Source organism: Armigeres subalbatus, chromosome 2 (assembly GCF_024139115.2).
Source record: "Armigeres subalbatus isolate Guangzhou_Male chromosome 2, GZ_Asu_2, whole genome shotgun sequence".
In the NCBI taxonomy this organism is placed as follows: Eukaryota; Metazoa; Arthropoda; class Insecta; order Diptera; family Culicidae; genus Armigeres; species Armigeres subalbatus.
In genome coordinates, this window is record NC_085140.1 from 406768550 (window position 1) to 406786769 (window position 18220).

The window sequence follows — 18220 nt, forward strand, 5'->3', positions numbered from 1 at the left end:
CCTGGAATAAAGACACTAAAAAAATCCTGGTTATTAAGAAAATTATTTTGAGCTTTTTAGTGGAATGTCTTCACTTGTCATAAGACGAGTTTGTACAATCCCATTTAATTCCACCACTTGATTGTACCTTGACATATACGTATTTTGACCTCAACAGTAAGGTCGAAATACGTATCTGTCAAGGTACAATCAAGTGGTGGAATTAAATGGGATTGTACAAACTCGTCTTATGACAAGTGATCCTGTTTATTTTATAGTCTGGTTTAAGGTTACTTTACACCTCGGGAAAATTTTTCGCATTTTTAGATATTTTTTCATGTCTTCGTTTTTTTGATTTTGAAATATTCAAAATTATTCAAAAAGACTGTGAATGATTCTTAATGTTTCGAAAAGAATCTAATAATTGAAAAATATGTGGTAAGGCAGATTTGAAAAAAGAATCATCTAAAATGAACTTAATCTGCGCTTCATTTGATTGACGTTGTGCCGTGACCTGTTTTCCAGGACAAATTGAGAATGTTTCAGAACGTGTCCTGCCCACTGTAGTCTACAGTGTTGTATAGTTTATCAACACCGAGCCCAACACATCTAAATTTTCATTTACATTTACAGAAGAGATCGATGAATAGAAGGAAAATTTAAATGAGTCCTAGATGAAAAAAAAGCTCGTTGCTATGGAAAACGACAACAAAACAAATGCCATCTCTTGTTTTTCATGTGTTTGCTATTGTCCAAAGATGGTCTAGTAGCCTAAAAATTTGAATATATCGATACAAGGAGAGAGAATCCTGAGGAAAATATGACCAGAACATATCGAGATAGGGAGGTTATCGAGATCGAGGATGATATAAGACATCTAGTTGTTCGTGCATTGGCTGCCATAGCTGGTCTCGATCGATTGTATTGTATATGTGGCTTTGAAGTCGATGAATAAATGATGTGTGGGCACGTTGTATTCGCGACATTTCTGCAATATCTGGCGTATAGCGAACACTTGATTCGTAGTAGAGCGTTCGCCCATGAATCCGTGCCTCGTTTGCCCTCGGGCGATGTTGCAGAAATCTCGCCCACGCTGCATTCTTCTCCACCATTCATCCGCGCCCCTTACGCTTGATTTTGATCCATCCAACGTTACGCGAATCAGCCGTTTCTGCTTCGCCCGAAAACCATATTCTAGCATAATTTTCTATAATTCATTTCGTTTCACTGAATCTGCTTTGGAAGCAATAAACAGAAGATGTGTTTGCAAGTTGTACTCACGGAATTTATCGGAGATTTGTCTCAGGGTAAACATTTGATCCGTCGTTGATCGACCCTAGCGAAAATCTGTCTGGTATTCGACGACGAAGGGCTCTTCAAGCGGTCTCAATCTGTTGAACAGATTTCCGGGCGTAATTTTGTACGCTTAATAAGGAAGAGCTCATTCCTCGGTAATTGACGCACTCCATTATTTGCCCTTTCTTAACGAGTGGACAAATGTTGTGCTCAACGATACACGGATCGAATTCCACAGATCGTTGATGTTGTTGCTATCGTTGCACTTATCCGTTCGTTGAGTTTCTGGGGGTATTCTGCCAATATTCTTTCCACCAACAATCGCTGGACTGGATATTGTAACGTTCGATCCATTCGACAACAGTGGTCGAAATTTACTGACAACGAAATAGTGTAGAGTCAATGTTCAGACCTATAAATGTCCGCACATCGATAACATCCGAGAAACGCCGCTTATCCACCAGAACATGGTCTATCTCTGTTGCATTGCAAGTTCCATCATTTACGTGTTTCTAGGTTTTTTTTCGGATATTCTTTCGTGCAAAGTAGGTGCTACTGATGGCCATCCCTCTGGCAGCAGCGAAATTTACCAGTCGTAGGCCGTTATCGTTGGTAGCGGAGTGAAAGGGGACGGAAAAGGTCCTCTCTTCCGACCTGAGTGTTAGCGTCTCCGATAAAAATGTTCACGTCGTGCTTTGGGCACTCTTTATCAAGGCATTCATAGAACGTATCCTTCAAGTCGTCGGATTTATCCTTTGCCGGTGCGTCCTCAACACACAGATCCGTTAGGTAATGGGTTTCTTCATTACTCACTTAATCTGTTTTTCCATCACTACGAAACCAACACCATGCTCTGTTTTTTCGCCGCCGCAGTGATAGATGTTACATTTGAATTCAGTGTTGGTCGTGGGATCCCTGGCTCTGACTTCACGTTCACCGGATCTAGGTCACCTGGATAACGGCCAATTTTACTCCAACCATCTGCAATTCACTAGCCAGAGAGCTCGCTCATCCATGCGCATTTTTGGTTCTTGACATTCCAGTTACCGAGTTTCCAAAATAGGGACTTTGCTATTTCGTTGCCGGGTCGGTTGCCAAAACTAAAGATCCCACAAAACCAGAATGCATACATAATGGGACACCTCCCATCCACACCTGGGAGCTGCGGATAGAGTCAAAACGAGTGTCAAAGAATCTCCAAAGTAAGCTGTCAAAAAGTATCCATCGCATCGAGAGAGGTTTTGTGCATTTTGAGCGCAGCCGAGAGAGTACACGTATAAATCAACTCATACTAAATATAGCTCATTTCAAACAAATTTCAATTTTCTGGCGTCATTTTAAATATATCGACGGATTTAAAATAAGTGGAGGGTATGAATTAATTTAATATTCGACACGTTCATTTATGCGATGCAGTAAATTGACGAAATCTTTGTAATTAAGTTTATAAAGATAAACACAATGATAATTCAATTTGAGAAAATCGTAACGTGTACATTGAACACCGAGAGGAAATTTGCGAGTTTCAAGCAAAATATCTTGAAAATTGGATTCGATCGAGTCCGCAGCTCCCAGATCTACACCTGCTGACATCGCGTGCGCTAAATCCGGAGTTCTTCCGCTACAAAGTGACCGTAGCCCTCAGCTCCAAAACCATAGGCTACTTGGGGAAAACTAAAGCCGCCAACGGCCCCTGCTACCTCCTCGACAGGGCCAATCAGGGCTTCCGACAGTCAACAGCAGCTACCAAAAATCGCCGATCTCCACCGCCTTGGCCCAAGGGACTGGTCGTCCAAACCCCCGAAACTCGATATGTAGCTGAAGACACAATTACGTAAAGCTTCTAACAAGCAGCAAGCGCAGAGCCTCTTCAACCAGCGTATCGTGTACTGATACCGATCAACGTACACGGACGGCTCTAAAGCCACAGGCAGGGTGGAGATTGGAATTGACTCCAGCGACAACCCATCCGCCTCCTACCGGACATTTGCTTCGTCTTCTCGGCAGCTGCAGCAGTATTCCAGGCTGGGTCCCTGCCGAGCAACGGACCAATGCTAATCATCACCGAATTGGCAAGCGTGCTCGCAGCCCTAGCCTCAGCTTTGGAACCAATGGATGGAAGCATGGTATTTACTCTCCAACCTCAATGTGCACAATCCGAGAGCTCTAGTATTCTGAAGGAATTGATGATGCAATCGCTCGTCCACTGCAAGCCGAGAACATCTCTGCACTCGCCACGATTTCATGCGGAATTTTATTGAAATCTAGGAGTTAGGTTCTATGGCAGAGGTTCATCTTGGTTAACGGGTTGCCAATGTGATAGTAATGAAAGGGTAGTTATCTGCCGTAATCTGGCAAAGTGCCGTATACGCCATTTTCCAAAAATTGTGTTAAAACGAGTAGTACTCATCGTACTCTTTAACAGAAAAATGGAAATCATGTATGTTGTAAAATGGCACATACGTCACTTTTTCAGATTACGGCAGTTATATTCTAATGTGCTTTTTCGCTCATTTTGAATTCTAACAGCTACCTGCTAGAACTAATCAAGTTGTAGGTAAAGGGATAGAAGATGGAAACGATATGAAAGCCCATTTCCAGTTCTAGCGATATATGGAAAGATACAAAGTAGGAGGAATTGAACGGGCCTGGGAACCCACGACCTCCTGCGTATGAGGCAGAAGTGGTAGCCATATGACCACCAAGCTCGTTCACAACGTTTACATCGTGGTGGAATTAAATGGAATAGTACTAAACTCGTCTTTTTCATTTTTTCATTTATTTAGTTAACATCTAAACAGATAACACTGAATCAACAATTTGACGCCACAATACACGGTTCGAGGCCGCATCTCTCCATCCTCGGATACGCCCCACGCTCGCCAAGTCGTTCTGCACCTGGTCTGCCCATCTCGCTCGCTGCGCTCCACGCCGTCTCGTACCTGCCGGATCGGAAGCGAACACCATCTTTGCAGGGTTGCTGTCCGGCATTCTTGCAACATGTCCTGCCCATCGTACCCTTCCGGCTTTAGCTACCTTCTGGATACTGGGTTCGCCGTAGAGTTGGGCGAGCTCATGGTTCATTCTTCGCCGCCACACACCGTCTTCTTGCACACCGCCAAAGATGGTCCTAAGCACCCGTCTCTCGAATACTCCGAGTGCTTGCAAGTCCTCCTCGAGCATTGTCCATGTTTCATGTCCGTAGAGGACAACCGGTCTTATTAACGCCTTGTACATGACACATTTGGTGCGGTGGCGAATCTTTTTCGACCGCAGTTTCTTCTGGAGCCCGTAGTAGGCCCGACTTCCACTGATGATGCGCCTTCGTATTTCACGACTAACGTTGTTGTCAGCCGTTAACAAGGATCCGAGGTAGACGAATTCCTCGACCACCTCGAAGGTATCCCCGTCTATCGTAACACTGCTTCCCAGGCGGGCCCTGTCGCGCTCGGTTCCGCCCACAAGCATGTACTTTGTCTTTGACGCATTCACCACCAGTCCAACTTTTGTTGCTTCACGTTTCAGGCGGGTGTACAGTTCTGCCACCTTTGCAAATGTTCGGCCGACAATGTCCATGTCATCCGCGAAGCAAATAAATTGACTGGATCTATTGAAAATCGTACCCCGGCTGTTACACCCGGCTCTCCGCATGACACCTTCTAGCGCAATGTTGAACAACAGGCACGAAAGTCCATCACCTTATCTTAGTCCCAAGTGCGATTCGAACGAACTGGAGTGTTCGCCCGAAATCTTCACACGGTTTTGCACACCATCCACCGTTGCTTTGATCAGTCTGGTAAGCTTCGCAGGGAAGCTGTTCTCGTCCATAATTTTCCATAGCTCTACGCGGTCTATACTGTCGTATGCCGCCTTGAAATCAACGAACAGATGGTGCGTTGGGACCTGGTATTCACGGCATTTTTGAAGGATTTGCCGTACAGTAAAGATCTGGTCCGTTGTCGAGCGGCCGTCAACGAAGCCGGCTTGATAACTTCCCACGAACTCGTTCACTAATGGTGACAGACGACGGAAGGTGATCTGGGATATCACTTTGTAGGCGGCATTAAGGATGGTGATCGCTCGAAAGTTCTCACACTCCAGTTTGTCGCCTTTCTTGTAGATGGGGCATATAACCCCTTCCTTCCACTCCTCCGGTAGCTGTTCGGTTTCCCAGATTCTGACTATCAGTTTGTGCAGGCAAGTGGCCAGCTTTTCCGGGCCCATCTTGATGAGCTCAGCTCCGATACCATCCTTACCAGCTGCTTTATTGGTCTTTAGCTGTTGAATGGCATCCTTAACTTCCCTCAAGGTGGGGGCTGGTTGGCTTCCATCGTCCGCTGAACTGACGTTGTCATCTCCTCCGCTGCCTTGACTTTCACTGCCTGTACTCTCAGCGCCATTCAGATGTTCCTCGTAGTGCTGCTTCCACCTTTCGATCACCACACGTTCGTCCGTCAAGATGCTCCCATCCTTATCCCGGCACATTTCGGCTCGCGGCACGAAGCCTTTGCGGGATGCGTTGAGCTTCTGATAGAACTTGCGTGTATCTTGAGAACGGCACAGCTGTTCCATCTCCTCGCACTCCGCTTCTTCCAGGCGGCGTTTCTTCTCCTGAAAAAGGCGGGTCTGCTGTCTCCGCTTCCGTCTATAACGTTCCACGTTCTGCCGGGTACCTTGCTGCAGCGCGACCGCCCGCGCTGCGTCCTTCTCCTCCAGAATCTGTCTGCACTCTTCGTCGAACCAATCGTTCCGTCGACTTCGACCCATATACCCGACGTTGTTCTCCGCTGCGTCGTTAATGGCTGCTTTGACTGTATTCCAGCAGTCCTCAAGAGGGCCCCATCGAGCTCACCCTCTTCCGGCAACGCTGCCTCGAGATGCTGCGCGTATGCAGTGGCGACATCAGGTTGCTTCAGTCGCTCTAGGTCGTACCGCGGCGGTCGTCGGTACCGAACATTGTTGATGACGGATAGTTTTGGACGCAGTTTAACCATCACCAGATAGTGGTCAGAGTCGATGTTAGCGCCACGATATGTCCTGACGTCGATAATGTCGGAGAAGTGCCGTCCATCAATCAGAACGTGGTCGATTTGTGATTCTGTCTGCAGTGGTGATCTCCAGGTGTACCGATACGGGAGGCTGTGTTTGAAGTAGGTGCTGCGAATGGCCATATTCTTGGAGGCGGCGAAATCAATTAGTCGTAGGCCGTTTTCGTTCGTCAGCCGGTGAGCGCTGAACTTTCCAATAGTCGGTCTAAACTCCTCCTCTTGGCCAACCTGAGCGTTCAAGTCTCCTATGATGATTTTGACGTCGTGGCTTGGGCAGCTGTCGTACTCACGTTCCAGCTGCGCGTAGAATGCGTCCTTATCATCATCAGTGCTTCCGGAGTGTGGGCTATGGACGTTGATTATGCTGAAGTTGAAGAACCGGCCTTTGATCCTCAACTTGCACATTCTTTCATTGATCGGCCACCACCCGATCACGCGCCTTTGCATATCGCCCATCACTATGAAAGCTGTTCCCAGCTCATGTGTGTTGCCGCAGCTCTGGTATGATTACTTCTAAACGTTCGCACTATTGATCCCTTCCAACAAACCTCCTGCAGCGCTACGATGCCGAATCCACGGTCCTTGAGCACATCGGCTAAACTCGTCTTATGACATGTAAAGACAGCCTTAACTTTCTCATGATGTCTAGTTTTTAACCCAGAGTGTTGCTTAATCCGCTATTACATTTCCAATTCTGGGTAAAATCTACAATTAAAATGTTACCACAAGTGCTTTGATTGAAGTGCTTAATGAACACTAAGCTGTCTTGCAAGTAGAGACATCCCGAAATGATTCTGGATATATTGGGCACCCTGAGGAACATTGTACCATAGTACGACTACAACCCTGTTGATGCTGCACGTCGATATTGCGCAAATCCTAGATAAAAAAAAACATTTGCAATACTACTGCTTATCGACTTTGCTAAAGCTTTCGAATGCGTATCTCATCGAAAACAACTTCACATTGTTATCAAGAACATCAACTTGTCTATTCATATTTGATTGATCGATCCCAACCAGCCCAATCGACAGCTTTCACCGTTTGTTTGTTTGGTGATTTCCATTATTTCATTATTTTAACGCTGCTCGGAGCGTGACGTACTTTTTGAATGACCCCATATGCACCACAAAGATCTTTAATTAGGACCGTTGTTATTTTCGTTTTTTATTAATGCCTTCATTTCTGAAGTATTGCTCTGTACATCTATTTGCATAGCCTATTTCAACAAAATTTAAATTTTAAACAATAATTATTCATCAACGTAAAAAATATATTTTACGCTTGAACAATTAAACTAAGAATTTTCTACTGGACCGCTTATTTCGGATGCAACTCGGAGCACTAAAAACCAAGACCGCCAGGGAATAAATCGATGTTCTCCAGGGCTCACTAATCGTGATTAAGTAATTCCTTCGATTTCCTAGGAGTTCAGCAATTATTTCAGGAATTTCTCAAAGAAATTCATCCAGTAGTTTATCGATTTTGATCTAACGGAAACTACACTGTGATCAATAAATTTGGACTAACTTTTAAATCAAATAACGTTTTAAAATGCCACAAGACAGTTTTAGCATTTTATTAGCGCACAAGAGAAGAAGGGAGAACAGTGCATAATGCACCTCCGGGGCAAAATGGCCTTACTCATTAGATCACTCATAAAATCTGTTGTAGGACATTTAGGAACGAATATTACCATTACAATTCGTAATTAGTTATCCATTATTGAGCTCCTTTGAAAAAAAAATGAAAAAATGGACAAAATTTCTTCATATTCACTCACATTTAACGATTTGCGATTATTACACCTCTCCCGTACGATTGTAGTTCAATCCATTAAGAAAAAACAAACAACCATGCGTTCACCATTATTTTACATGCAATTGAGTAATTTTACACCACCATTCAAGCATTTTGCCCCCGGCCTATTTTTAAAACATTTTTTTAAATGCGTTAGAAAGTCATGAAAACCTTATTGTTTTGAATAGGAGATCATTGTGAAATGTAGTTGGTTTTGTAAATTTTGCATCTACACGTTGAAATGGTTTGTTATTCTTGTTTATATTGGTGAAAACATCGAAACAGCTTAAGGGGTGCATTTTGGAACGTTATCCCCTAACATTATCAACAGTCGTGCGGTAATCTTTCAATGCACTGTTTGTATAGAAAAACCACAGCAATTATTTGGAAATTACTCCTTCATTCTGTCTTAATCAGATTCAAATGTTTTTTTAATAGTGTAACGGCTGGCACGCACGAATTCCAAGAGCAAGTTCTTCCAACTTTTCTGGATATCTACTTTTTCGTGCGCAACTACAATATCAGTTGATCGTGTATTTGATATAGGTGTTTGTGGTAATATTACTTCCTTACATCAATTATTTTAAGAAGATCATTATTTCCAGCACGATCGCAAAGATTGGACCATTTAACGTACAGATTTGACCATATAATATTTTTTGAAGAGGGCAGAATGACCTCCTAGCTCCCCTGACCTAAATCCGGTGGATTCATTCGTTTGAAGAACGTGGAGGAATTCCTGAAAGAAATTTTGGAATATTTTCTAGAATTTTTTTAAAGAAGTTCCTGGAGCAACTTCCAAATGAATTCTTGAAGAAATCTCCGAGTGAGAACCTGATCGGAAAGAATTACCAATGGAATTTCTGAAGTTATTCTTAACCGAATTTCCGAAGCAATTCTTAATGTAATTTCCGAAAAAATTCGTAAATTACTCAGGAGCTTCGACAAAAACCTTCAGGAATTCCTGCAGAATTTTCTTTGCGAATTCTTCAGGGAATTCCTGGAATTTCTTTGAATATTCTTCGAAGAATTCTTCCGGAAGTTTCTCCATGTTTTATGAAAATTGACGGGATACCATTTTATATTGGAGTATCAGAATTTTAGAATATTAACCATTAACTTTAACATTGGGGTCTGTCTCATTTGGAGAATTAAACTTAAAAGTGACAGTTCGAAAATTAGCAAATAACCCGCTAATAAGAATGGCTGGTGCTGCCCAGCAATTCCAATAAGATATCGATGCAAAATAATTCGATATCTGTCAAAAGTAATCTTGCTCTGCGAGCAGGGTTATTTGATAATTATTGAAATGTCACTTTTAAGTTTAATTTCAGTTTAATTCTCCAAATGAGATAGACCCTTGGAGAAAATGTTCAAATTCGTGGCCGGTGATTTTTTATTCCATTTATTCGGCTGTGTCACTCCGACCAGCTATTAGATCTATAGGTCATTGCACGATTCTTAACTATCTCTTTCACATTTGATAAAAATTAGATAAAAACAGGACCACTTCATGTCAAATTTGACAAGTCCTGTTCCTCTTGTTTTCTAATTTTCTGCACGTGGAAAAATGATAGACGATGTAATGACGTCACCGTGTATACAAATTATCACAAAGTTTAGGAGTAAAAATAGCGAATGTAAGGGAGCAACTAAAAAAAGATATAGATGGTAATAAAAGATATAGTGAACATTGATACCCAATCGTCTGCAACAGATACCCTAGTTGGCATTAAATCAGACCAGTAATTTGCAGGGTGATCATGATTATGAGCGTGGAAGATCTATTTTGTTGATTCTTTCATTCTAATCATGATGAAGCAGAGAGATGTGGTATTCGTTAAAACGAACATTTGTTAACGCATAACTTGTACATATAGCATGCTGGCTGTACCTTCTCAGAATGAGCTGAGAAACATAATACCCAAAAGGAATGCATAAACACAGGACAGCTGACCAATTTTGCCGACTGCTCTGGGTAAAAGAATAAAAGACTACATATGAAGTAATGTACAATGCACATGACTGTACCACAGTACCATACGGGTGCGATCTGATTGACGAAAAAGCATCAGTCGATGCTTCAAAAACTACATTGGTCGAACAACAGGAACTGGGCATACTCACGGTTTGTCTGGCTGTGACTTTCGCTGGTTCGATTCCTTTTTGGTGATTTCTTCGGCTCTTGTCACGCTTTGTGTCCGCCGGTAGCGCACTTTGCTATCATCTGTGTCATGGGACATTCTCACAGCAAACCGTGGGTGGATGTCTTCTTTGGGTTGTTTTTGTGGCGTCGATTTGGTATACGTTTCTGTTTGAAATGAAGCTAGCATATAATGTCTGCAATACAATCTATAATTGCGTTTTGTTTGTTGCTATACATAATAAGTAAGGGATCAAGGTATTAAGAGTGAACGCTAATCTGGCATTTTACCGGCATTTCGAAATGCATAGATAAGACCCGCCTTATGCGTTGTGATAAGATAATGATCGAGTCAAAATTGCTCTGTGTTTGAGCCGGCTGCAAAACTGAACACAGAGACAAAAACATTTGTCACATCGTCATTGGCTTCGAAGTAATGCTGTTCACAATTGGAACCAACCGCCACGATTAGATTAGATAAGATTGGATATAATGATAAACATCTTCTGCGCGGCATTGTTGTTGGTTTTAGCAGTGCTACCGTTTGGTTTCATTATCACTTCCGAAATTGAGTGCTGATTGCCAATAATGTCTCGAAATACGAAATGAACTGTTCAAAGGTTGAAACAAACGAATCTAAATGAGTCAACATTTCCAAGATTCAGAAACTCTCCGTTTCCGTCATTTGTTTATGTGTCTATATCTATATAAGATTTTCTGTTTGATGTGATATAAATAGCAAAAGAAAGAGGACACACCGATTCACGTTTATTTGGATTATGAGTTTTAGCTTCCAGTTGAAGTATAAAACATTTGTGATTAATTTGTAGTGCGCACGTGATGCTGATGCAATTTACCTATGTTATAGGGTATCTGTTCCATTATTGATAGCACGCTCTTCAACTACCCCGTTATTAAACTAATAAGGTTCAATATTTGGGAGTAGTTTTGGAACTGAATTGCTTTATTGAACTTTACTGCTTACATGTTTTTAAATGGCCGTATATTGGTCCTATACGGCGGTTTAGCGTAATATACTGCTTAAGGTTATTTGAAGAGTCTGTGATCAAGAAGGCATCCAGTGCTTTATGGTCATGTTTCTTTAAAAGGCAGTGGCAACTTGTATATTGCCACCAACAAATGATACGTTTTTCTGATTATCTATCTATATATATATATAAAACTCAATGTTTGTATGTTTGTATGTATGTTCCAGCATAACTTCTGAACCCATTGACCGATTTCAACCAAATTTGGAACACACATTCTTCATCTTAAGGAGACGACGATAGGGGGTTAGGGATGCTATTTGGAAAAAGGGGGAGGGTGTGGGGGGAGGGGTATCGCTAAGTTATTGATCAACTCAGTGTACCTTTTGAACCCCTTGGCCGATTTCTACCAAATTTGGAACACACATTTTTTATCTTTAGGAGATGACGATAGGGGGGTTAGGGATGCTTTTTGGAAAAAGGGGGAGGTGTGGGGGGAGGGGTATCGCTAAGTTTTTGATCAACTCAGTGTACCTTTTGAACCCCTTGACCGATTTCTACCAAATTTGGAACACACATTCTTTATCTTTAGGAGATGACGATAGGGGGTTGGGGATGCTCTTTGGAAAAGAGGGAGGGTGTCGGAGGAGGGGTATCGCTAAGTTATTGATCAAATCAGTATACCTTTTGAACCCCTTAGCCGATTTCTACCAAATTTGGAACACACATTCTTTATCTTTAGGAGATGACGATAGGGGGGTTAGGGATGCTTTATGGAAAAAGGGGGAGGGTGTGGGAGGAGGGGTATCGCTAAGTTATTGATCAAATCAGTGTACCTTTTGAACCCCTTAGCCGATTTCTACCAAATTTGGAACACACATTCTTTATCTTTAGGAAATGACGATAGGGGGGTTAGGGATGCTCTTTGGAAAAGGGGGAGGGTGTAGGGGTAGGGGTATTGCTAAGTTATTAATCAACTCAGTGTACCTTTTGCAGGCCTGCTAGCGAGTCACTTTTTAGTGACTTGGTCACTATTTTGAGTCAAGTCACTATAAAGTCACTATTTTCATTCAAAAGTCACTAAAGTCACTATTTTTCCGAAAATGGTCACTAAAGTCACTATTTTTGCATTGCCTTGTAAGAAGTTCAAAATAAAAATCATTTGTTATATTTCTATTATTATAAGCCAAATCAAATGTAAATCTGGTAGCAATATATTAAATTTGGGAAATATGCACCAAAAAAATTCCCAAGTATGTTTTTGAAAATCGTGAGGTTATTTCCGATTCATGTCAACTATGATCTTTTTCTTCACGAATGGAATTTGTTAAAATGCAAAGAGCTGATCTCGAGTATAGAGGACAGAAACGAGGAATATTGGAACCAGAACCACGTTTGCAGGTGAGCGTTAATACCCTCCGATGACAAGATAGTGAACAGCCTCAGTTTTATCACATGACTATAATATTTGATGTTTCTCAACGTCACACTGAGGAGTATTTCAGCCAAATCCTGGCCAAAAATAAAAAAAAATCTTTAATTTCCGAATTATTTTTCATTTTTGTACTCTCAATTAGTAATACTAATTTGGCATAGGATTTGTGAAACAATATTGTTGTAAGCAATGCTGGCTGTCAAAACATCACCATAATGCAGATGTTAGTTTAATCGCAAATGTGCATGAAAAATGTTCACGTGGCTTTTCCCTAACCTCAATCTACCTGTGCATTGAGTTTAAATTTAAGGAATTGGTGTGCGGAAATGCCTAGAATAACTAGATTTTGATTAGTATAAACGAATCTGATAACTTCCTTTTCCATTTGGGCTGCCAAAATATCAAAATTTTCACTTTTTGGATCAGTGCACAGGTAAAAAGTGAGGTTACGCGACGCCACTGGGTATAATCGTGTTTTTCTTGGATTATAATAATTTCCATGATAAAAATCAATATAGGTATCAATGAGGAGGGTAAGTAAAACGTTTTTAAACATGATTCAATCAGAAACCGTTTTCAGCTGATCTTTAATCATGATATCAATGAATTATTGACAGTGGCTGATTTTTTACCCGCCGCTTCCACATCCAGGCGCTATTGTATATGCGCAAAATAGCCAGCATGAGTTAACCGCCAGAAATTTGAATGGCGAAAGGCATCTAACGCGGGTTTTCTCAAAATTAGGAAATTTCCATGAAAAACTATTTGGTACCGGTTATGCAGGATGGTGTCCGCTACTACGCCTACCAAATATTTTTTCGATTAAGGTGCTTAATTCGAGAAATCGAACCTTAGATGCCTTTCGCTATACTGATTTCAGAAAGTAAACTCCTAGTGTGCCACTGTATGCACGCTCAAAGCAGGCGATTCATTGCAAGCTTTTTTTCTGCCTTTTTTTACTATGCATAATATGTTTCACAAAATAAAACTTTCGATTGGGTCCCAAACCCGTCAGAGCAATGAAATTGTCAGTGTTGGAAAGATTGGAGTTTCCTTAATAAGCTCCACAAGAAACATTTCATGCATCCTCACGCAATCGTGACTTATTTTTATTTCAATATAGTGAAATTTGCAAAAATAGTTGTGCAAAAAAAAATTAAATAATCATAGTTTGGAACGACAAAGCTCACATAAATTATGTTTCGTTTTCAAGGAAGAGTGAGACTTGGATGAACACACCAATACATAAGAAGCATACGCATTTGTGGGATGTAAAATGCTACCGCCGCCGGGGGTGACAATGTGTTAAATGGGGGTGAGAATGGGTCACTGTTCCAACTACATATGTAGAATGCATGTAGAAGAGATTTAAAGTTTCTGAGGACAAGAAAACTGTATTATAGGACACCTTTTTACACAATTTTGTTATCAGACCTCCACACTGTCAGGGAGGGCGTTGACCCATTCTCACCCCCAGACCCAGACCCATTGTCACCCCCGACGAAGGTATTAACAAATAAAGCGATTGAATTGCATTCCGTATATATTGGATCCGCTCCATTTGATATTACAACACATTATCCGGGGAGTTTAATATTGTCCTATTGCAAATTTATATAGTCGAAGTAAATAAACAAAGTACATCTTTTCGGAAAATTTAGTAAGTAATAATCAAAGAATGAAGATTAACATAAGAAAAATCATACGCACAGCACACAACAGATTTTATTCTCGAAGATTGGTAAGCACGCTGTAGTTCACAAAGAGAGCGTTCTTACGCCAAGTGGTGCTCTATCCATTATCAATCAGTGGTAATACTTCACGTGCTTCATTGCTAGATTTATGCAAAGAGCATTGAAAAAATACACATTTTGAAATTAAAGTTTATTAAAATTTATGGATTTCTAGAGACCATGGTTTTATTGGATTTTCAAAATTTTCCTCAGAATGCCACGTCGAGCTCAAAATCTCAGAAGCTTCATTTAAATTTGTTATTCAACCATAGTTCAATAACGGGTCAAATCGTACATTTAAAATCTCTTCATTATTTTAATAACTTTATATTTTTCAAACAAATGGTCCTTCCTCAAGATTTATAAGTTTTGTTAGTCCAAAAATTGTATCGTCTAAGAACCTATTAGATTATTTTATATCATTCTATACAATAATGTTGTTGTAATTATCAACATAATGTTGTGACCCAACTTGTAACTTACTACCCGTTCCCGAGACGCCGGGTAGATACCTTCTCGTGGTGTGTTACTTAACTTGAGGTACCATGGTCACATTCCTAGCTTCTGGCTGATCCAACGAATACCATCCTCAATATCCAACTCCGTGGTACTTATGAGAGTGTCACTCACTGGATTCTTGCTTGTATTTTTTTCCTTGATTTCTGATAGCATTCTAGACAAGGCTTTCAAAAATAAAACTTTAATTTGCAATTTACGAATTATACCGTAACAATGCTAATGCAACTTGTAGCTCTTTACCCAACTTCATACAAAAGTCACTATTTGGTCACTTTTTCTGCAATTGAAAGTCACTATTTGGTCACTTTTTCGTCATCGTTGGTCACTAAAGTCACTATTTTGAACGGCATTCATCGCTACCAGCCCTGGTTTTGAACCCCTTCGCCGAGTTCTACCAAATTTGTATCTAATATTGTATGTCCTAAGGAAACAACTTTAGAGCATTAGGGTAGATCATTTTAAAAGGGGGATGGTGTGAGAAAGGGGTATTGTTTAGTTATCGATCAATTCAGCATAACTTTTGAACCCATTTACCGATGTCCAGTGTCCACCAAATTTGGAACCCATATTTTCTGTTTAAGGAAGATTATATCAGACTGCAGTCCATGGATAGGAGTGTCATAGCTGAATGAGAGAGAGAGTATATTTATTAAACGAACAGTTTAGTATACCTTTTTATCGCATGGATCAATTCAAATCAAATTTATACACACGTATTCTCTGCCCAAAACTATTCTAGAGAGGCTGGGAGAAACTTTTGGAATGCGGGAGGTTATTGGGGTTGGATATTGTTTGGAAAACGACTTAATTTAAAATCCCTCCTATTTAGTTCATTCGAGGCACAATGATCCAAAAACAAATTTCCCGAATTTCTCAAAAATAGCAAATCCTCGAACATAACATTTTCCCGGTAATAACATTTCCCCAAAAATGACTTCAACGAAAATGATATTTCCCAAAAATGATTCTTACCGATACATTTCCCTGAAAATGACATATCCCTGAATGAAGCAGGCCATTAACATTACACTATTTGGCTTAAGGTCATTCGACATGAAGGGCATTTGGAATAATTATGAACAGGATCAGACAAATCTTTCATAGAAAGCATGCATTTGCTGGGTATATAGCAATGATAATTGTTACCCTTCATCGGAATCATGGCTTGCCCAGTGAAAAGCGATGATTAATGTGTTTCCTTCTGAATGGTGGATGTGATTGCTTCTTTAAAAGTAGGCATTTGCCCGGAATAAGGCAATGGTGAGTGTGATCCCTTCTTTAAAATGGGCGTTTGCCTTCTTTAGCAATTGACGTTTGCCCGGAATAAACCTATTCAAGCCAACGATCCCTTTTTCAAGATCAGTCAATGTTTCCAAAAGCCTTCTTTTAATTAAATGATGAAGTATCATTAAGTTAACACAATTACTCTGATGACCTATTGGTTTTATCTTTTTCTGATTGTGAAAAAACTGAAAACCAACCTGGCAATGCAAGGCCGGGTACATAAAGCTAGTGTATCTATAAGATCTAATTATTTCACATGTAGTGGCTCTATTTGCTGCTTAGTAACACTCCAGATGATATTGAGCCAGAAATTAAATTGAAATGTAGGTTTTGGAATAGTTTTTTACGAACAGAGCATAATTTCTGAGTGTAAGGATGATTTAAAGTTGTTATTTGTTAAAAACCCACAAAGCCATATTTTTTTGCATTGATATTTATTATGTTGAATATCCTGTCTTAGGTTATATAGTGATTGAGTTGGAAAAAATATTTGCCTTTCTACTTTATTTTATTTTTTGGAGTTCTGACGTTCGTTTTTCAAGACCAATTTAGTGTTTTCACATAATTCCCAACAAACATTGGAGACGGGTAAAGCGCTTATACCGCCAAAAATTGTCTTCTTCAGCTAAAAAACTAGCTTATTTGGCTTAAATTATTTGTTGGGTTGCGCCCTTTAAGAAATCATAACTCTTTGCGGGATGAACGAAAATTCATTGTTACTACACCCAACCGGCGGTTGATAGATTTTCCAACAATTCTGTATAAGAATATACCAAAACCTGTATAAGAACTGGGCATATGCGAAATTGTTAGATTCTTATACAAAAAATGTTAGAAAAGCTTACAAAATTGTTAGATTCTTATACAATATTTGTATAAGAATCTAGAAATTTCGCATATGCCCAATTCTGATACAGGTTTTGGTAGATTCTTATACAGAATTGTTGGAAAATCTAACAACCGCCGGTTGGGTGTACTATTATATATTTCTGTATGTTTCAACAGATTTCATTTTTCGAGATTCCCAAAAAACGACTTTGTTCGTTGATGTTGCTACCGGCGCGGTTAACATCTGTTTATACATTTTTCGCATGTTCTAGAAAGTTTTAGATAATATTATAATAGGCGTTTGGTGACTCAAAAATGTCATAACAGTTTTATTGATTTTTTTTAGCCGTATTTGATTCAACTGCAACTTGAAATCGAGCAAATTGCGGCAGTCAATTTCATTCGTATAACAAAGCACAAGTAATGAACTTTAAATTTATACCTGAACTGTAGAGTTGTAAGCTAATGTAAGGAATGTTTCATCAAAAACCATTTCCTACTATGTAAAGTAGAGATCAGGGAGGGGAATGGTTGGCATTTCTTTTTACCATTCATTCTTCCATGCAATCACAGAAAAACAAAACCACGGCAGCCGCAGCAGCAGCCACACCAAGCAAACGACAGTCAGCCCATGCTTTTACTATTTTCTCTCCGCACAATTAATGTTTTCTTACAATAATTTCACAATGTGTAACTGTTTTTTGTTGGCAAATATTCATTTCATTACTATTTGCTCATTTTAAATATACTAACTAATACATCAGAACCAATGGCTAGCACTCGATGTGCGCCACTGCCAATTAAACTCAATTATGTTCTGTTGAGTTGAAGAACCAATGCACCATGCGTCTCCATATGTTTGTATGCTAATCAGGGTTTGCAGAAATCGCTCTCAAATAGATAACGTACATCGATAAAAAAAAGACAAAAACCTCTTCGAATCATAACAAGCAATGAAAACAAGTTTATCGCACTTGTATACAAGTTGAAAAAAAATATTATTCGGATAGGCGGCCTCCACCGAGGAGCTGTGATAAAACGCTTTGTTCTCGCTTATTTTATGTTGGGGACCATATTTTTTCGCTTAGCAGTGTAAAACAAGTTGAAATGCATCATCACCGTGTAGGGACGGGCGACTCTTTAAAAGAAATTTATCATGGGGTATA

General features: G+C 40.2%; 1 protein-coding gene across 2 annotated transcripts in view; it reads right to left on the minus strand.

Annotated features, from left to right (window-relative positions):
* The window catches only part of LOC134213336 (diacylglycerol O-acyltransferase 1), a 42670-nt gene that overhangs the window by 12039 nt on the left and 12411 nt on the right, over positions 1-18220 (minus strand). Inside the window, exon 2 of one of the 2 annotated variants that reach the window (XM_062692320.1) lies at positions 10251-10434. The exons of the other annotated variant lie outside the window; for it this stretch is intronic. Within the exon in view, the coding sequence (XP_062548304.1) occupies positions 10251-10366 (116 nt within the window). The 5' untranslated portion in view covers positions 10367-10434. The remainder of the gene's footprint in view (positions 1-10250; positions 10435-18220) is intronic. 2 annotated transcript variants of the gene reach the window in all.